This window comes from Calidris pugnax, unplaced genomic scaffold (genome assembly GCF_001431845.1).
Source record: "Calidris pugnax isolate Ruff unplaced genomic scaffold, ASM143184v1 scaffold50, whole genome shotgun sequence".
In the NCBI taxonomy this organism is placed as follows: Eukaryota; Metazoa; Chordata; class Aves; order Charadriiformes; family Scolopacidae; genus Calidris; species Calidris pugnax.
The window spans coordinates 1,423,910-1,445,742 of NW_015090780.1; the positions used below are offsets into that span (position 1 = coordinate 1,423,910).

A 21,833-nucleotide genomic window follows, 5' to 3' on the forward strand; every position below is an offset into this window, starting at 1 on the left:
GAAGTAGTGGGCAGGCAACCTTTTATAGGTTGAAAAAATAGGACATTTTGCATTAGAGAGGTTGTCCACCCTCTAATACAGCACACAGACTGGGTGGGATGGCTTAAATTCTGCCTGTAGCTTGTGCACCCCCAGCCTTTCATTTTTCAGAAGTGCTTGGCGGTATCTGTTAAATGAAGTAAACGGATCCATCCGCAGTAATCTGATTATTTACTGGTCGGTTGGTTTGTTCTTGCTCGGTTATGTATATGCTGCTCAGATCAAGCAGCTTCCTACCGATTGCATAAAACAAATCCTGTGGTCAGCAATGCCAACAGCTCACTGGGTGTATTCCCAACGTCTCTGTTGGCCACACCAAAGCCTCCACGTTCGTGAAAGGCCTACTTTTTAATTGAATGGGGAGTTTATTTCTCAAGCGCATTCAGGGCTTGTTCTTTGGAAGCTGTTGAAAGGGTTTTAGATGATGACTAAGCGATGACTTGCCGGGTGAAAGCTGCTCTGAAGTCCCACTCATGAAGTTTATTGTTCAGTAATCTAATGCATAAGGGACTTTGTGATTAATGACACAGACCAGATGTATCCCGTACCTGCTTAATCGGAAAGATATTTTAATCTGTTGCAGTGATTTTCCCCCTAAATTGTTCCATAGCAGCGTGTAGCATTTCCTAGGCTCCTCTTGTCCATTCATTCTTGTATTTTCCTGTGATCTGCAGCGATCTTTCTTGTTTTGTCTTGACCTCTGAAAGAAGGAGTTTGTGTTGCTGGGTTGTCTCAGGTTCCCTTCCTCCTCCTACACCAAAGGGAGACTTGGTTCTTCTTCAGGTGATCATCTTCAGGACGGGGGAATGTGAATAGAATAAAACTATTTATGGTTTTCATTATTTTTTTAAATTTATTTTCTTTATTTTTTATTTATGGATAAAACTATTATGGTTTTCTTGATGGAAATCTGTCCTGGCAACACGAGTTGGTGTAGCTGTACAGTTTAAGCAGATGAACCAATTTTGGTGCCAGATAGAGTGGCCTTAGAAATGGCACAGTGTGGCAGCACTGTGAAGAACTTGTGCAGTACAGACAATATTGGTTTTACGTTGAAATTTAAAAAAAAAAAAAAGTTTTTGTCCTGAAGGCGTCTGGTGTCAGAACACCTCTCTGGGCTGTTGTGGAGTCTCTCTGCTGTGGTTGTCCTTGCCTGGTGCCGGAGCTCAGTGGCTCCCTGGCGGAGCAGGCTGCTTGCCCACTGCTCCTGTGCCTGAGCCTGCCCTCCCCTCTCTGGGCTAAGCTGCTTTAGCAGTCTCTCTCTAACAACATTACAGATTACCAAGACTCGAAAAACACGCTTCTCTTGTTCTAAGCGCGGATATTTCACAAATGCCTAAGTTGAAAAAGTCCAAAGTCTTAAACAGATAATGGTTATTAGAGTTTCTGTGCAACTTGTGTCTTTATTTTAGATAAGTGCGTGTCTTTCACATGAGCAAAGGTTTGGGAAAAGAGGCTGGAGCTACAGATAAAAGCACAGAGCCCTTGAATTTATACTTTAAAATATTTGTAACTTACTTTGACATATAATCAATTCTAAAGGTAAGTATTTACATTATGGAGACTTGCTGTAGTGTGAAATAGTTTGGACAGTAAACATATGAATGTTTTATTCTGGACTTTCACATCAAGGCAGTGTTTGAGTGAAAGTGTAATGAAAATACCTAACTGCAGGGGTTCAGATGTGTCCTCGGGTGCCAGCTGGCCGTGTGGTGGGAAGGTGTGTGCCTCTTAAATGCATCCCAGCCACAGCAGGATTCCACACTCCTGCTGGCATCAGTGCTTACCTGCTTGAAAGGAAAATTCTATAGAAGTATAGAAGGTTACGTTTCTGTTATGTCACTTCCATCTTGCCTTTAGCATATTACAAAGGACATTTAGAATAAAATAATGTGATGATAACTTTGCGACGAGCCCTCAACATATGAGTTAGTAAACACTTGGTTTGCTTTTGTTTTGTCTTTAGGAGATTCAGTTTTAGAGGTGTGTGGAGGCTGTCACCACTTACCTTAGAATATTCGAATTAGTTACCAGGTAAGTACTGTATTTTTTGATTTCTTGTAGCTACAAAAAAAAAAATCCATTCATTTAAATGTAAAATAATGCTGAGGAAGCAAAGTTCAAAGTTTCTTATAGAAATCTCTAACACGTCACAAAGCCAAAATTAAAGCACCTCATATTTTTATTGATACCAAAATCTTGTATGTGTTTCTCTCCTCTCCCCTCTAGAAGACTTTTTTGCACCCTAGAAAAATACCAGATTGTGAGAATGACTCTAAACGAGTCTGAGACAGATGGACAGGATGCGGAGGCCAGTGGTGCTATTTTGCTTTTGTGATAAATCAATATTTACTAAAGTGTTTTCTGGCTTGGTGTTTTTATTTAGACTCCTACTAGTAAATACTTAATTTAGTTTAAGTTTAACACCTGTAGCTAGTCTGCACTGGAAATCTTTGCAGAACTAGTAATCTTAAATTTAACTCACATTTTATTTTACCACATCGTCAGTAACCAGAAATGATTTGCAGACTACGAATCTTTCCTAAAATACTTCCTGAAGGCGTATAATAAAACGTCAAGTAGACATAGTTTTTGTCAGAGCTGGCAAAACATCATTTCCAAGCCCGGCTCTTCACTCATCTGCTAATATGCTCTTAAAGCTGTCATTGCAGAGGGTTTGAGGGCGTTACGGGTGGTTTGGATTAAGGATCCTTGCAGGGTTGGTGCCTCAGTGGCACCAACCTCTTCCTCCTGCCCAGCAGTGCCAGCGTGGCTCTCAGCTTGGCTTTCCCAGCCTCTTCCTCCTTACCTGCTCCTCTTGGGGATTTCTCTGTTCTCTGTGTTACTGCCGATGGGTGAAAAGACTCAGAAACTGGTTTTGTTCTTCTGGCTTCAACCAAACTCATGTCAATTTGGATGGAGAGTATCCATTAAGGTTAATGACCCTCCATCCTCCTATGTCTAGTGGGTAAGTAGCATTAACCGTGTCAGGAGGTGGTGGATTTTGTCCTGCTTGAAAGGAAAATTCTATAGAAGTATAGAAGGTTACGTTTCTGTTATGTCACTTCCATCTTGCCTTTAGCATATTACAAAGGACATTTAGAATAAAATAATGTGATGATAACTTTGCGACGAGCCCTCAACATATGAGTTAGTAAACACTTGGTTTGCTTTTGTTTTGTCTTTAGGAGATTCAGTTTTAGAGGTGTGTGGAGGCTGTCACCACTTACCTTAGAATATTCGAATTAGTTACCAGGTAAGTACTGTATTTTTTGATTTCTTGTAGCTACAAAAAAAAAAATCCATTCATTTAAATGTAAAATAATGCTGAGGAAGCAAAGTTCAAAGTTTCTTATAGAAATCTCTAACACGTCACAAAGCCAAAATTAAAGCACCTCATATTTTTATTGATACCAAAATCTTGTATGTGTTTCTCTCCTCTCCCCTCTAGAAGACTTTTTTGCACCCTAGAAAAATACCAGATTGTGAGAATGACTCTAAACGAGTCTGAGACAGATGGACAGGATGCGGAGGCCAGTGGTGCTATTTTGCTTTTGTGATAAATCAATATTTACTAAAGTGTTTTCTGGCTTGGTGTTTTTATTTAGACTCCTACTAGTAAATACTTAATTTAGTTTAAGTTTAACACCTGTAGCTAGTCTGCACTGGAAATCTTTGCAGAACTAGTAATCTTAAATTTAACTCACATTTTATTTTACCACATCGTCAGTAACCAGAAATGATTTGCAGACTACGAATCTTTCCTAAAATACTTCCTGAAGGCGTATAATAAAACGTCAAGTAGACATAGTTTTTGTCAGAGCTGGCAAAACATCATTTCCAAGCCCGGCTCTTCACTCATCTGCTAATATGCTCTTAAAGCTGTCATTGCAGAGGGTTTGAGGGCGTTACGGGTGGTTTGGATTAAGGATCCTTGCAGGGTTGGTGCCTCAGTGGCACCAACCTCTTCCTCCTGCCCAGCAGTGCCAGCGTGGCTCTCAGCTTGGCTTTCCCAGCCTCTTCCTCCTTACCTGCTCCTCTTGGGGATTTCTCTGTTCTCTGTGTTACTGCCGATGGGTGAAAAGACTCAGAAACTGGTTTTGTTCTTCTGGCTTCAACCAAACTCATGTCAATTTGGATGGAGAGTATCCATTAAGGTTAATGACCCTCCATCCTCCTATGTCTAGTGGGTAAGTAGCATTAACCGTGTCAGGAGGTGGTGGATTTTGTCCATTACAGCAGGATTTCACTTTATGGAATGACTATTTACAGTCAGATTCCCTTCATTGAAGATAAGACACCTCACTAAAATTGTGAACGGCACATCTTAAAAGGTCTATGCATTGGTGTGTGCATCCATGGTGTGGTTTTACACTTAGGAATAACCAGGTATTAAGAAAATTAAAATTCTGGTGCAGATTGTAGCCCAATGTCCTGCTGTAGTAGTATTTTTAAAGTTAACGTTGTTTGCCTTCCTTTGCCTCTTCTGATTTTTATCAGTGGGGCTGAACAGCCACAACTCTTTTAAAAGCAGTCTTTCCTCCAGTGAGAAATTGGAGTGAGTGGCTGTGCCTTTGTGACTTAAATGGGGAAAATACACAAAATTAATTGGATATGGGACAAGTGATATTTTAGGCCACTTGGTACTTGACAGTATCCGCAGGTTTGTTAATGAATAAATATTTAATGCTTCAGCCTTGAAGTGAAACGAAAAGTACGGCTGTTAGTCTGCGTTTGGACACTGAAATGTTGTTGATTGAATGTGTCCCTTGATTGAGTGTGTCCCTTGAATTCTCCCTCCATCACTTCCCTGGTGCCAGGCAGTTCTTTCTCACAGGGCTCCGACTCCTGGGGTTCAGTGTTGTTACAGCCTCTGCTCCCCACAGCGTCAGTAACCTCCATCCTGCCACACTCCTGAGCACGTTTTCTTGGAAAAGCTTGGAAAAGTTAAACTCTGCAGCATCTTGTGGTGGGGTCAGATAAGTTTTTGTCCTCCCTGCTTGCTTCTGCTCTCACCCTTCCTGGTGCTGGCATTCATTGGGATGTTCCATGAGTATTTAACTCCTTAAACTGGCAGAGAACTATTCATTTTTCTAGTCTGTTTGCCATTTTAATGAGTTAAATAAACTTAAGAAAGGGTCAGCAGAGCTGGCAGAAACTAAGATATCACCAGTTTCATGAAACTCAGTAGGATTCTGTTGGGAAGCTAGAAAGAAAATTAGTCTTTCTAAGGTTCAGTTTACTGTTGATTTATTTAAAATGTTAAGGCTGGCTGCCGTGTCCCCTGTCGGCTTTAACCTAAGTCTTTTCAGCAAGGTGGTACCCATGACACTTACCTGGTCATGCTGAAAACAGTTGTGTTTTCTGGTAAAGCTGAGAAACACAGGATGTTGTGGTGCACAGATGGTTAAAAACTGTGCTGTTTAATCCAGGGGATTACCTTTCTTCAGAGCCTTCTGAGAGAAACCTCTTCAGGGCATCCTGCTCGGTTAGAATACATAGCAGATGGCTTGTTGCCGCTGAATACAACGCTTCAAAAATACAGAGCAGCTTTCAGTATTGTGAATTAGAGCCACTTGTAAAAACAGTAGGATAGATAATATCCTGGTTTGTGAGGTTCTCTGAATTTAAAGAACTTGCACCTTTATTGTCTGTTCCATATTTGAAAAGCCAAAGGTTGCGTTCCTCGTCATAAGACTCTCCTGTTCCCTTAAATAACAAGCTTCCCAGATGAATTCCCATTACCACCTTGTCCTCCACTCTTCTGCCAAGGTCAGGGTCTCCATTTCATGCCATTTGGGAAATAAATGCAGACACCCCATTACCCCGAGCTGCAGATGCCCCGAACTGTTCAGATTGAAGCGATTAAAGATTGCAGCAGTGTGGAATTTTATTCCTGTGCCTGTCTGTGTTCTTGACAGGCAGCCTGCAGACTGATAAACATCGCCTGGATCAAATTCAATTCGTTTTTATTAAACAAATTGGCCCTAATTTAACAGTGGAGATTTTATTAAGCAGAACACAGTGTATACCTACGATCTGTGGCATCTGTGCACCAGGGGCATGTTGGGTTGGTTTTAAAGGAGGCTTGTTAATGCTTAAATAGAGCTGCAGACTTTAAACACCACAAATGTTCATAATGCCCTCGAAGCTCCAGTTTGAAGCAATACCTTTGGAAGAGCTAAATTAACATATACAATCTTAACCACGATGGTTTGGGTTTGGTTTTTTTTTCCCCCCTGACTTCAGATTCATCCCCCAGGTCCCTGACAAGGAGCGATAGTGATGGACCTGCTCCCCTTTGGTGCTGCTGACGGGTGGCTGGTGTGACAGAGCTGTGGGAGAGGGTTTCTTTCCTCGGGGGGGTTGTGAGGACGTGGTGATGGTGGTGGGAGAGCAGGAGAAGCTGCACAGGGAGCCAGGGCAGTGGTTGGAGCAGGACCCTGCGATTAGCTAGATTACCAGAGAGACGTCAGGATCATCAGTCTTTGACCTCAGCACCAGGACCGCTGGGGTGGAGGGGGGTGGGAGGCTGCAGATGGGAAAAAGCCATCGTGGGGGGGTTGTGCCTGGTGTATCCCCAGATGTGGGATTTCTTTCCTGAAATATTTTTTTTTCTTTTCAAGGAATCACGTTGGGTCCAAGTAAATGAATCAATTTTATTGAATGCTGCAAGATGCAATACTTTTCCTCTCCTACAGAAACCTTTCGGTGGCTGAACAGTCTCCTTTAAAGGAAAATAAAAGATTTTTTTTCTCTCCCTGCCTACACATTCACCTTCCAGATTTGGGCTGTATTTTGAATTCTTAGCCAACGCAGTAGGGCTTAGACCTTTTGTTACTGTTAGTAATAATTTATAGCTTCCTTATTAGGTAACCTTTAATTAAACTTACCAGATCTGCCAAAGAAGGAAGTTAGGTGAGGCCTTGCTGGTTTAGCTGGTATATTCCAGTCAAAGAAACTGGTCATAGTGCCCAGTGTTGAACAAATATAAAGTTGGGGAGGCCAAACGTGGGAGAGTAGTTAAGGATGGGCTCCGAGATGGACAAGTAAGTTGTAATGTCTCTGTCCACGTCCTTCCAGGCTTGTGTGGGGCTGTGACAATACCCACGTGTGGGCACAAACAGAACGGTGCGTTCTGTGAAGTGTCACTGATGCTGTGAGGTCACACCAAGGACCAGGTGTCTCAAGATGTGGCGTCTCAAGATGTGGCGTCTCAGGGTGTTTCGTTCAGGTAGCCTTTCAAAAGCTGACATTCTTAACTGCATTATGTAAGACAAAGGGTTAAATTAGAAAGTCTGCTGCTTTAAATATCTTTTTCAAAGGCCACATAATCTGGTGTAGGCTAGCTGTAATGACATAATCCAAAAATAGCTGTTAGTCTTCTCCTGGATGCTCATCCTTGCTGGGGTTCTGCAGCTAAAGAATGGCAAAGGCTAATCTGCTAAAGGATGGGAGAGGGCACAACCCTCTCTGGCCATGGCACAGCATGGGGGGGAGACCTCGAGGGTCTTCCAGGTGGGAATTTGGAGCAGGAGGTTAGTTCACGTTCCAGTGGCATCATTTTAACTAGAGTACGTGTTATATGTTTGATCCACGGCTTTAAATTACGAGGGGGGGAGATCTCCTCCTCTCTCAGGGGGCAGGCATCCCTTCTTCCATAGTGGGATGCATGGGCGTAGATAAAATGGATTTTCCTAAAGGATTCTGCTTGGGCTGGTGGCAGTGATAAGGTGGGAGGCAGAGGTTTTGGGAGCTGCGTGGAGGTTTGGGTTCTTTTTTAATGTAACAGAATGTCTGCAGTTGAAAATAGAAATGAAATAACATCCCTTTGCAAGTGTGGTACAAAAAGGCAGCCTCCATCTAATGGCATCCTTATCTGTCGTCAAGGTTTTTTTGTAGGTATTATCACAAATAAATTATCACAATATTAAAACTAAGAAAGAAGATGAAGTAGCTTCTAGCTCAGCTGGTGATTTGGGCTTTTTGGACAGAAGAATTGCATATATAGTGATTCTAGGGTGTTCTAGCATGCCTGGTACGTATTTCTTATGCTGAAAGTGTAATAGTTGTTTTCACTGATAATTCACTGAGTTTTGTAACTTTTTAACTTCCACATACGTTAAGAGCTTTTTCTTTTCAAAGCACATTTTTAAACCTTATAAAAGATGATCTTTCACATGGAAACTCTGGTTTCAAGGTTAATGTCATTAATGAGGTCTACGTTCTTCTTTGCTGAAGGATTTCTTAATCTCTTTTTTGGCAGGGGCTGGTTCTCTCCTCAGGTTAGTTCGAGATGGCAGACCAGAGGCAACGCTCGCTCTCCACCTCTGGAGAGTCATTATACCACGTGCTAGGCCTGGACAAGAACGCCACTTCCGATGATATCAAAAAGTCATACAGGTAAAGGTTCTCATTTTATGCCTGTTGGTCCAACAGCACAAATAGCTTTAATGAAGTGTGCAGCAGATGGCGTATTTATCCATAGGCTCCGGCTGGTTTATTTAACCTTTTTCAAGAGAAACATGTAAGAAACCAGATGAAAGCGTGGTTAATTCTTGCAAAAATTGGTGTGAAAACATGCCTAGGCTGGGTGCTGTTAAATTTTTACATCTTATGTCCAATAGGTTAAACTCTCAAATACACAGTATCAGTCTGGTAGGTCTTTATCTAAAGTTGAGCAGAGTTTTAGTCTGACAGTGTGATCAGAATTAAATTCTTCACGTTACGTAGCCTTGTGTCTGGCTCACAGAGACCACGGATGTGTGGTATTGCCCATCATCGTCCCTCACTTCCAGTTTGGGCACAGTGAGGTATAAACTGAAGATGCAAATAAGGATGAAAACTGAGTATCAATGATTTTTTTTTTCCTAAAAATCCATTCGAAATTTCTTATTGTATGTATCCCTCACTTCCAGTTTGGGCACAGTGAGATATAAACTAAAGATGCAAATAAGGATGAAAACCTGAGTATCAACAATGATTTTTTTTTTTCTAAAAAATCCATTCGAAATTTCTTATTGTATGTGGAGTTACTATTTTTAAAAGAGGATTTTTTTACTTTATTTAATTTCTTAGACACATGAAATGGCTTCACATTGACCAGATAAAAACAAAAAAACAAACAACAAAGTCCTGTAGCATCCTCCCTTCCTATGTTCCCCCAAAATCTGAGTCTTGTTGGTGTTTCACAAGTGGCAGTGTGTGCAGCGTTACACTAGGGGTCAGCACTGATCTTCACTTGAGGATACTCATGTGGAAAGTCATTTTCTTTTAGCCTTTAACATTTACCAGAACTTTTTCCCTTTCAAAGTTACATTTTAAGACTGATGGCAGCTGCATGGGGAAGTCTCTGAATAAACTGCATCCACAGATTCTCACGAATTAGCTCTGTCTTCCTGAAACCTTTAAGTGGAAGTTTGAATCTGTGATATTGCAACCTTATAAAATAATTTTACCTTCTTGGTAGAAAAACTGCAACAGTTTTTCCTTTGGAGGAAGGACCCAATTAGATCCTAGGGTGAAATGTGGCTGCCTCATACTTACCTGAACCATAATCTCATCTTCTTACCTCTGCTGCTCCTCTGCAAGAGGAGGACTGGTCACCTCTTGTTTTCATTCCCTTTGCTGGCCTGGGGGCTGTGGGGTTTGTGTACGTGTAGGAAATGGGAAATGAAAAATATTTACCTGTTGCAGCCTGATAGTAGCTAAGCCCTTTCCAGGTTTGTGTAACTTCCCTCTAATTATAAAAAACTCTGATTATTTCAGTCCTTGCTGATGCTATGGCATTACCAGCAGCCCTGGAAGTTACCCGAGCAGCAGCATTTACAGCCTGAGTGTTTCAAGTGCACCCTCCATTTATTGTTTGAATGCTGTGATGTATTTGACTGTCCAAATGTGCGCTTGCACAAATCTTGATTTTGCTTGTCTAAATATTTCCTCACTCTGAAGTTTTCCTGCAAACGTCTGCAGGCTTCTCGTGTATTTCTCAAATCTGGGACTTTGCGGCAATTTTCTGTAGGAGGACAAGTACCTTTTTTGATGGAAGAGGACTGTTAGCATACAATTCTGTGTCATATTTCTACTCGGGAGCACAGATAGCAAAAGAGCATTTTCTTCTGTTTATAACTAGGTGTTTGGACAGTTATTTCTGCTGGTTTCTGTAAATCACCTGGGCCATGTCAGAACTAGCAAATTTACTGATGTTTCATCCAATTTTTTGGTGCACGTTCAGAGACCTCCAGGGACTGTAAACTGCTGTCGTTTAATTGTAAGAGATCTCGCATGGTTAGGGGAGGGAGGGAGGTTGGGATTTCCTGATGTCTTGAAACTCTGAAGCATTTTTTCTGTTCTAGAAAGCCTTGAACTGAAAAGTGCTTTGTTCCTGCACAGGAATCGGTGAATTAACCACAAGTCCTTGTCGTCTCTATTTTTGTGCTCAGACACTGCAGATCAGCTGTGGCAGCCTGTGTTTATTTATTCTCTGGTACTGCACCTTAGACTTGTGTGTCTTTCTTAGCTTGGTCTTTGCTTTAGCAGAAGCAAGACTTACTGGTGGAAACTGCTGGAACTGAGGGGTAAAAAAAAAAAAAAAAGCACTGCTTTTCTTCAACGTGTCTCTTTTTTTCCATTGGATTTCTGAGGGCCAAATCCAGCAGTTTGGAGTCAGTCCTGTGGACAAATCTAGACAGTGCTGTAGCCTTTTGTTATCATCTAAGGAAGAATCATCAGGGAAGTTGAATCACAGGTGAAGGAAACCAGCTGGAACTTGAAAGTCTCCCTTGAGTGACAGGCTATGGTGTTAAAAAAAAAAATAAAATCAAAAAACCCAGGAACCCAAATCCCTGTTTTTGATCTATAACGATCTCTTTTTTCTTTCTGCAGAGGAACCCAAATCCCTGTTTTTAATCTATAACGATCTCTTTTTTCTTTCTGCAGGAAACTTGCATTGAAATATCATCCTGATAAAAACCCCGATAATCCAGAAGCGGCAGAAAAATTTAAAGAGATCAATAATGCACATGCAATATTGACCGATGCCACAAAGCGAAACATTTATGATAAGTATGGGTCCCTGGGTCTGTACGTAGCAGAACAGTTTGGGGAAGAAAATGTGAACACGTACTTCGTGCTATCCAGCTGGTGGGCGAAGGTAAACAAAACTGCAAAGAGAATTTGTTCTGGATTAGGGTTTGAAACTCTTCAAAAGCTCCATTTGATAATCGTGCTTGGTTTGACGTTTGGAAATTGCTGAATCTCTGACAACTGGTAGTTTATCCTTCTCTTACTGTTTTGCAGTCTCTGGTTCAGAAGTATTTCTGCATTATCTCAGTGATACAGGTCTAATAAGAAAAATTTACATTACTAAGAGAACTTGGACCCTTCTAACAGTGATGAGGGTTTGGGTGTTATTCTCTTTGGTAATATTTGATAAATGATGTTATAAAAGGAGTTCTAACTGTGAACTTGAACTCATGCAGGAGATCCTGGTTGGAAGTTTGCTTACATACTCACTGAATTAATGTCAACTCTTCAACTTGCTATTATTTGAGAGACTCCAGGTTATTTGCTTACTTGCCCATCCTTGGTTTTTCTGGGCAGCAGAGGGCATATCACCAGTATTCCAAAGTCACACTGCCAGCTCCTCTTCCCTCACACATACTTTCCTCTCACACAACAGCTTTTTGCCCTCATTGCATGTCACAATCATTGTATAAACACCTTCTTCAAGCCTTCTGCCAATAGCAAGGGATCACTATGTTTTACTGGACTCAAATGATTTTTAAGCATAACTTGCTTCTTTCTTTTTAAGTAATACATTTGAAAATCACCATATTCACTCAAAAGTGCAAAAGACCTATACATTGCACATTACACATTTTTCATACCAGAATTGTCCAGGCTCTTGCATTTCGGAGTTCCTGCGAACGCAGTCTGTTTGTGCAGAAAGTAATGAGTAAAAGATGACGTGACTATGAAACTGAAGTATGAAATCATAACTGCACCAACTAACTCAGTGACATGAGGTTGTTCACAGTGCATTGTGGCTCCTTAAAACCTTCCTTGTCTTGACATTTAGTTTCACTGGTCAATTTTGCTAGTGACGTGAGGTTGTTCACAGTGCATTGTGGCTCCTTAAAACCTTCCTTGTCTTGACATTTAGTTTCACTGGTCAATTTTGCTACCCTTTGCCAGTGTCATCTCTATCTCATGATTCCCCTGCAGTAAGAGAATTGGAACATCACCGTGCTGGTTTGCCACTTATAAAATGATTTTTTTCAAACAAATACACAGTGACCTGTGTGAAAATTTTAATTTTGCTTATTTTTCACTGCGATAAGCACCTGGCAGACGTGGCTTGCTTTGAGTTGCCTTGGTAGCACCCAACCTCAGCACCTGAACTTCATGGTGGGGCTGAGCTTTGTAGCTGTGCCCACAGCCTTGGGTAGGTCGAGGTCCCTGCTGTGGGTGCATTGTGACCTGTCCGTCTGCTAACCAGGGTGAGTCCTTTCAGGGTTATTTACGCAAGCTACAATCTGTCCTAAACTAATGTACCTCCAGATTTTAATACAGACACACTTCTTAGTTCTGTGTCTTCTTCCAGATGTAGCAGAATAGTCCATTTAAACCAAAATTGTAGGAATTCTTCAAGTAAACCAGGTTGGCAGTGTTCACCTCAGTGTAAAATGTTGAGAGCCATAGTTTTGTACATATTTTTAAAATATTTCTTAGTGATGAAGAAGCAAACTGTAACTTTATCTCTACGTGGCTGTATTTTTGGTCTCTGCTTTCTGTATCTGAGTTGCTCAAGCTTGATGGTCGTGGCTGGTGGGCACAAGTTCTGAGTATTTCTTTGTCTCCCATCCTCTGCAGGCTCTGTTCGTGTTCTGTGGGCTCATCACAGGCTGCTACTGCTGCTGCTGTCTGTGCTGCTGCTGTAACTGCTGCTGCGGGAAGTGTAAACCCAAACCCCCCGAAGGGGACGAGCAGGAGTACTACGTCTCTCCAGAGGACTTGGAGGCACAGTTGCAGTCAGATGAAAGGGGTAGGTAACAACACTGGGGGGTTTCCTTCCAGTCCCTAAGGGGGCTACAGGAGAGGTGGAGAAGGAGTCTTGATCAGGGAGGGGAGCCGTAGGACGAGGGGGAATGGTTTTAAACTGAAAGAGGGGAGATTGAGATGAGATCTCAGGAAGAAATTCTCTGCTGGGAAGGGGGTGAGAGCCTGGCCCAGGTTGCCCAGAGAAGCTGTGGCTGCCCCATCCCTGGAGGGGTTCAAGGGCAGGTTGGATGGGGCTTGGAGCAACCTGGTCTGGTGGGAGGTGTCCCTGCCCAGGGCAGGTGGGGTGGAATTTGATGACCTTTAAGGTCCCTTCCAACCCAACCATTCTATGATTCTAGAACAAGCATGAGTCCCTGAGTGAGAGATTTAGTGTGCTGGGCAAGGGGCAATGCTTGGTGTGGAGAGACCAGCACAGGTGTGTGGTTGTAGCTGATGGTGAGGGGATACTGGTGGCACAAGAGTCACGTGGGTCACGCTAACGCTGGGGACGCAGCTGCTGAAAACTCCCAGAGGGTCTTCACTGAACTTGGTGGGGTCAGCTTCAGAGCAGTGGGTGACCATCACTGAGCTTCCTTCAGTAAGATACCGGCCAGATACGGGTCATTCTAGAAAGGGGCTTTTTTACCACAAAGCATGGAGAGGGTCAAGGCACAGTTTTTGTTAACTGTGTCAGGCACAGAGGAAATGGGACTGCAGCTCTAGTAGCTATACATAATGCTGTTTGTGAAGATACACTGCTATTTCTGTAGAATTAAACCCATCATCTAAAAAACTCTAGAGCCTTGTGTATGCCCACCATTGCTGGATGGTAGACAAGGATCAGCTGCTCTCACCTGGAGAAGGAAATATAATAAATATTCTATGCCTAGACTTCAGTGGACTGAAAAACAGTAAATTAACATCATGCTCTTGGAGGAGCATAAAATTGTGTCATCCGAGTGTCGTAGGGAGATGTAACTTCTGTTCTGATTTGTGCTAAACCTCTTCTGTCTTGGCTTTCCAGAGGCCTCAGACGCACCTATTGTGATACAGCCAGCATCAGCCACAGAGACGACCCAGCTCACAGCCGACTCTCACCCCAGCTACCACACTGATGGATTTAATTAAGTTAAGGAAACACTATAATTAGAATGGATAACAAAAAAAAAAAAAAACAAAAACGAAACAAAAAAAAAATTACATGGCCAACTCAACACTAGAATCATGAACATTAGAAGTAGAGAATGGGGAGGGGGAATAATTCTGCTACAGTAAGAAGGCAGCTTTCCAACCTGCCGAAAGTATTTTGTAATCCCTTCGGCCTTTTGTCACCTTTCAGTGTCGTATCTTGATGATACGTGAAGTGCTGTAGCATGCAGTATTTAAAGCAGTTTAGCTACGGTCTTATTTGTTTCCTTTTTATTTTTTCCTGGTTTTTTTTTTTTTTGGTTTTTTTTTTATAGCATGTATGGAGTTATGTTAAATGTCTGTGGTGTAACGTATTGAGTTGTCACAATATAAGTGTGATGGAGACATTCTGCATTTTAAGCAGTGGTACTGGCCTAAAAATGAGATTTCTAAAAAAGAAAAAGTTTCACAGAAGCCACTATTCTTCCGTACAGCTGAGCTGTTGAAGACCTTTAAAAGTTCACGATTTTCATTGGAGTGCAACAAATCAATTCCTTTATTCCTCTTCCTATTTCTGTCTCGTTACCTAAGCAAGTTTACAAAGCCAAGAACCAAAAAATGCCAGTCCTGCAGAGCTGGAATTCTCTATAATGCTGATTTTCAGCTTAAATAAATCTACCTTGAAAAATAAGAAAGGAGAGTTTCCAGTCTTTGAGCAGTAAATTGATGAACAGCTCTTTACGTGTGAGGCGATCCTTGCTGATGATGTAACTGCAAACTGTAGTTTTGTCACAAAAAACAGCTGTGAATGGGCTTATTTGGTGGTGATGGGGGGAGGGGGGGGTTTAACATCAAGCACAATTCTGCTTTGGTTCGAGTTCACTCATTTTCCTGAAATGCTAAAGACCAAATAGTGCGGCTTTTTTTGAACGCATGAGAATCTTAAAGTGAAGCTGGTGAATTGGTTTTCACTGAGCAAGGGAGTAAAATGCAGACAGTAGGCAACAGCAGAAGTGTTTAAAAAAAAAAAATGGGTTTTAAAGAATTTGTTCTAATAATTTGAGATTTTAATGGCCAAATGGGGTATTATGTGTCTTTTTTAAAAGCTTTTATAATGCACTGTCCCTTTAATTTTCTCATGAACGTCTTTGTGGAGTACTTAAAAGGATTTGTAAGAACAGAACACCTTTCTTTGTGTTTATATTGTATGATTTGCACATTGTCTTGCATTTAGACTTGTTTACAGCAGTGTTTTTCTTTTCCTCGGAACAACTATGGGAATACCATTGAAAGGTTTCCTGTACTGTTCTGAAACCAAATCATGTTGGAATACTGCTCTAGAAACTGTGGTTTATTGCCATTTAACTGTTAAAAACAAGCATTTTAGGCAGCTGCTGAATCGCTGGTCTGTTTTGTTGTTTGTAATCTTGCTTTAGATGATACAGAATCAGGATTTAGAACAGTTCCCAGAGAACCTACACTCGGCACTTTCAGTGTTTAATTTACTCTTTAACTTGGATCTTTATGGTTTTATATCACACTGCCTCTGCTCTCCTTTGTATCCCCCATCTCCCCCTTCCATTTTTCAGCTTTTTCTGTGGAGAGGTTATTTCCAGCCTTCTACCCCACTGGAAGGTTGGCTCTGAAGGTCTGTTCCAAGATCCCGGTGTGACTTTTGAACACTTAAGAAAACTGTCAGAAAATGAAGGGGGCTCTCCTGCCAGAGAATCGTTCTGAATGTCTTTTCCCGCTACCTTTACGTGGGCTGAAAATGATGGAGCACATAAAAATCTGACATGAGACCCTGTTAGAGGTGCTGGGTAGAAGAAAATGTCCTCAACAATGGTCTTGATGCTGAGTGAGGGGTGTTGGCAAAATCCAATTTCTCCAGTTGTTGCCTGCATGTGAGATTGTTGCAAATCAGCATGTTTGTGGTACCACATCGGGTCCCCAGAATCCCAAAAGACATGTTGTTTTTAGTTAACAGGCTAGATTTTGGCAGTGCACTTGATAAGTCATTTCTTTCTCATCCATAGGCCTTTTAGACCTGGAACTTGGCGGTTTTACTTTCGTCTGGAAAGCTCTCTTGGGTGGCCCTGAGGACAGTTGTGTCTGTTTTGGCTTGAGGTCCTTATTTAATTAAAGTCAGTTTGACCCCTTGAAATATAAGCAGTTTTTAGGCTTAAAAGAGTAGTGTCACATCAGCTGTCCTTGTAGATTTTTGCCTGATCTTGACCTTGAATTGCACCCTGGACCATGCTTGGATATCTGCAGGCTTTGTCTCCTAAACCCTCACTGGTTAAAATTGATCTGTGCAGATTATGTTTTTGATTAAAAAAAAAAAAACAAAACCACAACAACAATGTTTTAGGGGTGTTTTTGGCTTTGTAAATGAGCACAGCTGGTCAGAGTGACTCGGTAGAGTGAGGAAAAGGCTGTGGTTTGTCACACTCCGTGTCCCCGTGTCCGTGGAGGTGGGTACCACGAAGCCGGTTGTTGCTCCACAGGGGAGCAGCTGTGACCCCTGATGGTCGTCGGTGTTGATTTGGAATAATACTCTTAATTTCTTAATGTCTTAACCCCTCTGGGCTACTTCCCCTGAACTGGAAAGGCCAGTGTGTAAGGAGGAGGTGTGTAAATGCACCCACAGGCTCCTCGTCTTAACCCCTCTGGGCTTCTTCCCCTGAACTGGAAAGGCCAGCAGGAGGTGTGTAAATGCACCCACAGGCTCCTGACACCCTGAGTGTGGGCAGCAAATGAGGGGTCAAGGCGATACCGCGATCCATGCTTTCACGCTGCTTGGGAAAAGACAACATCCAGGAGAAATTTGGTGGTTTAGATCTTGGCTCGGTGAGGCAGGAGCCTGAGAGAGAGGGCTCTCCTGTCGGCTGTGTCTGCAGGAGCTGTGTGGGTACTCAATCAGTCTGTGTGCTGTTACGTGCCAGAGCGATGCCTCGGGTGCTCCAAGGGAAACCACTCCCAGATCCCAGTCACAGGGAACATCAGGAAAACGCATTTTTAGATGAATATTCATGGAGTTTTGAAACTGTTTTAAGTTTGCCCATGTTACTCTATAATCTCTGAATTTAATGTTGTGTATTGATGTAGTTCTTCTTGAACTATATGAGAGAGCTATTTAAACATCGCTTCGTTAAACCAAAGCTTGTGTGCAATCAGGAGATACGTAGGTTAATGCCCACTGCTCTCGTGGGTGAGGTGCAGGAGCATCCCAGGCTCTGACACAGGTTGCACTTCCCAATGGCCAGGTTGAGTCCTGGTGAATGCAAAGTTGTATTGGAAATAATGGTTCAAAATCTGGTGCAGAAAATCACTTGGCAGGTCCAAGCTTGTGCAGCTGGAGCCCCAGCAGCCCGGTACCAGGCTTAATGCAGAATGTTTCCTTCCAGACTCAAACCCGAGCACTGTCCATCTCTGTTCAGCACATTGCCAGAATTAAAACTTGAGCTTTGATTGTTTTTTGGTTTTTTTAAGATTTTTTTAAAGTCGTATCATTATTATTTTTTTACACGTTGCCTGAGACCTCCATTTCAGCCACCTCCATCTGGCTCATCGAACCTCTTCGGCACCAATTTTCTTAGTGCTGGTAGCTCCTCCTGATGAGGAGAATTGGGGGAAAATCCGATCTGGAGAGCTTCCTCTGGCTGGTGTGAAGGACCATGGACTTTTCCCCCGAGCTGTGTTGCATGGAGAGCTGTCAGTAGCTTGGGGTGAGCAGGGAAAGCCACCGCTTGGCTGCAGAGAGAGCTCAGGTCCCGTCCCTCCGGAGCTGGGGGAGAAGGAGGTGGTGCTGGACCTGCCCCATCCTCCATCCCCAAGGCCCTGGGGCACAACCAGTTGTACAAGCTTCACTTGAAGTGAGTGACAGGGGCATCGTGCCCCTTAAATGCCAGTTTCATTTTGTTCGTGGTGTTTGTAGGAAATTCTTAACTATTTATCTGTATATACATTTGTTTCTGTAAACCTCAGTGGCGTCTGAGAAGGGTGTAGGTTTCCGCTGATGCCATGCAGTGACGTTGTAGAGCCATGTTACCTTTTCAGTCTTATTTTTAGATTTTTGTAATATTTTTAAACTGCTTTAGATATTAGTGCTCCTGGTGTTCTCCAAACGCGATGCTGGTGGAGGCAGAGGGGGAGGAGGGAGGAAGGCTCGGGCACGGCACGGAGAGACGCCGAGTCCTGCAGTCCTCAAATCCCTCTGTCTCAGCCTAAAAACACGGTGGGTGTAACCAGGGCAGGAGCCTGATGGACAAGATACTCCTGGCCCATCTCTAGAGCGGTTGGGTGGTGTCGAGGGACGCCAGCGTGTTTTTTGGGGGGGTGATGTTGTTGTACCCAACACGTTCCTTGGGAGAGGTACCCGCTTTTCTCAACTAGATTGTGCCCCTCGTCTGCGCGGTGCCCGTCGGGGGTCTCCATGTTTCCACATAATTTAGGGAATGCATTTGTGCTGTGGGTTTTCCATCCCGGCGTCGTGTTTAAGGGGAGATTCTTGCCGGGTGGTCAGGGAGGCTTTTGCAGCCCCCGCCTGGTGTTAATGATGGTGGATGCTGTTTAAATACACATTAATCTTCCAGCACTGAAATGTAACCCCCCCAGGGTGAGTGTTTGTAGCGTAAGGTCGGTATAAACTTAACACGCTTCATCATCTGATGCCTCTTCCCTGTATCATAGTGGAAATCATCCAGTTTGTAGCGTGTCATTACACCAACAACTGCTTAAAATACCTTGAAAGAAGCGGAACTGAGAGCTAACGAGGTGGCAGGAGATATGTCAGTGTCCAAGTCCTGCAGGAACCGTGGGCTGCTCCGCGTCCTGAGGGCCATCGGGGACTCAGCAAGGCTGGAATTCCCATTTTCCTTCCAAGAAGATGCTTTCTTTACCAGAAGAAACCTTGGGAAGGAAGCTGGCTGTCCTCCGACGTTCGCACAGAGCCAAATGCCATCCATCTGGAAGACAAACCCTCGTTTGGAAATCCAACGCCAACGTGACGTGCACGGTTAATTTTGCTGTTAAAAGGCTAGATGCTGGGAATTCCTGGTGGTTATATATATATATGTATATGTATAGAGGAAGCTCGTATATAAAATGGCCATTCATTCCTCAGTGCTGTTGTCGTCTCTGCTCGCTGTCCCCCCCAGCAGCCCTGTGTGGGTGCACTCCTGCCGTCTGGGAGCGGTCGCTTGCCATAACCCTTCTGAAAATTTAACAATTTACTTGAATTCTGCTGGCTGTCCCTTGTCCCCAGCCCCTCCGGCCGGAGCGGGGCTTCTCCCACTCCAGATTTCCTGGAGGAAAGCAGGAAAACCCAGTGGTGCCCAGGAGGGCAGGGGCTGTCTCTGGAATGATGTGGATTTGTGCCAGCCTGGGGCGTTATAAAGGTGGGCGACGCGCTCATGGCTGGAGTTGGGATAGAAAACATCGATTTGGGGTGGGGTTTTTTTTCCCTTGTACTAGTTTTCACCACTTTGTACTCTCCAAAGTGGGACTGGCCGAGCAAGGTCCCACCCCACGCTGTAGGCTTTGGATTGCAGCATCATGTGTGTGTATCTATGTATATATGCACATATGTATATATTTATACAACAGGTCTGCGCCTCGTACTTGCTGCTGGTTTTTTGGTTTTGTTTTTTTTGTTTTTCCTTTGGTGGTAAAAACATGAAATTTGGCTCCAAGTCCTGCTGTGAACTCTCAGCCAGACAAGCGGAAGGGGGTGAGTTGTGTTTCTGTGTGTGTGTGTCTCCAGAATTGTGCTCTTTTGTTGTTTTTTTTTATTTTCCTTTCGGCTGCAGGGGGAAAAAAAACCAAAGGGGATCTTGTGGGGTGAAGTGACTGGTGCAGGAGAGGCTGGGGGGATCCTGTTGTGCACAGACTTGGGAAGGAAAATCAACCCTTTGCTTGGGGGGCCATCCCTCCTTGCCCCAGTGGGCTCCCCCTTGCCTGGCGTGGTGGGTTTGCACACTCTGGTGCAGGGACTCGCTTTGCAGCGCTCACAGGTTGGATTCGTTAGGGCTTGGAGTTAATTGCAGGTGGTAAAGGCGAAGGTGGGAGGTGTAAAGGCATCTGTGAGCTCTACCCAACCTCCTCTGGTCGTGCTGGGTTGAGCCCACAGCTCTCCCTGCGCCTTCCCTTCCAGGGGCTTCTCCTGTTGGACAAAACATGGGGGGTTCTGCAGAAATGGGGGGACACTGGGGGGGGGGGGGCCTTCTTTTCTCTCTTCTCCTTCCTTCTTTTCTCTCTTCTCCTTCCTTCTTTTCTCTCTTCTCCTTCCTTCTTTTCTCTCTTCTCCTTCCTTCTTTCCTCTCCTTCCCACATCCCTACCCTCTCTTTCCTCTCTCTTTCCTCTCTCTTTCCTCTCTCTTTCCTCTCTCTTTCCTCTCTCTTTCCTCTCTCTTTCCTCTCTCTTTCCTCTCTCTTTCCTCTCCTTTTTTTTTTTTTTTTTTTTTTAGGGGGGTGGGGTGGGGGGGGGATTCCTTTTGTTCTGTTTGTGTCCGTGGCGGTGGATGGACTCTGAGGTTTGCCAAGTTCCGAACACTCTCTGAGCCCAGCGCTGCCACTCCTTTTCTGTCTTTCCTCTCCCCTTCCTCTCCCCTTCCTCTCCCCTTCCTCTCCCCTTCCTCTCCCCTTCTCACAGTTTTAACTTGCCTATTTTAAATATCTCTCTTTCCTCTCCTCTCTTTCCTCTCCTCTCTTTCCTCTCCTCTCTTTCCTCTCCTCTCTTTCCTCTCCTCTCTTTCCTCTCTCTCTCCCTCCTTCCCAGATCTGGGTGTGGGTACTCTGGTTTGTGTTCCCACAGGCATCCCAGGTGGTTTAATGTTCATTTTGCACGTGAGCAAAGGCCCTGAAGGCAGGAATTCCCAGTGGGGTTTGGTGGTGGTGGCCTCTTGAGGGAGCCTGGGGGGGTGGAGGGCGCTGGCAGAGAACGTGGTCTGTGTTTGCACCTCGGGTGGGGTAGGGGGGGAGAGCCCATCTTTAAAAAAGTAACAAAAAAAAAAAAATTGTAAAAAAACCCCAACCAAACCAAAACCCAACAAACCCAACCACAATGGAGGTATAAATGCATCTGAAAAGCAATTATAATATAGACATATATATATTTTGTTATGTTACTAAAGGACCATACTTTGAATTGTATGTAAGTAGACGTGGCTGTCTGACCTTCGTGGGTTGTAACACTCGATACTACTGAGCTCCTGTACATACACGCGGTTTCGGCAAGAAGGAATTATTTTATGTTTTAGCATGGTAATTTGTGTATTGTATGTCTGAATATAAACTAAAATAAAGATTGCTAAGTTATCGGAAACAAACCACTGTTGTAAAATAAATGTTTTCAATGCAGAAGGGAGCCTTGGCTTTTTTATTTCCTGGTCTGCACGCTGGAACTTGTCAGGAGAGGAAGGGGCTGAGGGAGGCGATGAGGCTCCATCTGGAACACTGGGACCAGTTCTGGGCTCCCCAGTTCCAGAAGGACAGGGAACTGCTGCAGAGGGGACAGCAGAGGCTGCAAAGATGCTGAGGGGCCTGGAGCATCTCTCTTATGAGGAGAGGCTGAGGGACTTGGGTCTGTTTAGTCTGGAGAAGAGAAGGCTGAGGGGGGATCTGAT

General features: G+C 43.6%; 1 protein-coding gene across 2 annotated transcripts; it reads left to right on the forward strand.

The window, feature by feature from the left end:
• Positions 1-2,010: 2,010 nt before the first annotated feature.
• DNAJC5 (DnaJ heat shock protein family (Hsp40) member C5) lies at positions 2,011-16,565 on the forward strand. 2 transcript variants are annotated; one of them, XM_014956374.1, is made up of 5 exons: positions 2,011-2,073; positions 8,306-8,442; positions 10,978-11,191; positions 12,913-13,084; positions 14,105-16,565. In XM_014956374.1, exons 2-5 carry the CDS (start codon positions 8,336-8,338, stop codon positions 14,206-14,208), a joined length of 597 nt encoding a protein of 198 aa, XP_014811860.1. In that variant the 5' UTR covers positions 2,011-2,073; positions 8,306-8,335; the 3' UTR covers positions 14,209-16,565. The 2 variants fall into 2 exon arrangements, with proteins under 2 accessions (XP_014811860.1, XP_014811853.1); XM_014956367.1 differs by lacking the exon at positions 2,011-2,073 and adding an exon at positions 3,226-3,295.
• The last annotated feature ends 5,268 nt before the right edge of the window (positions 16,566-21,833 follow it).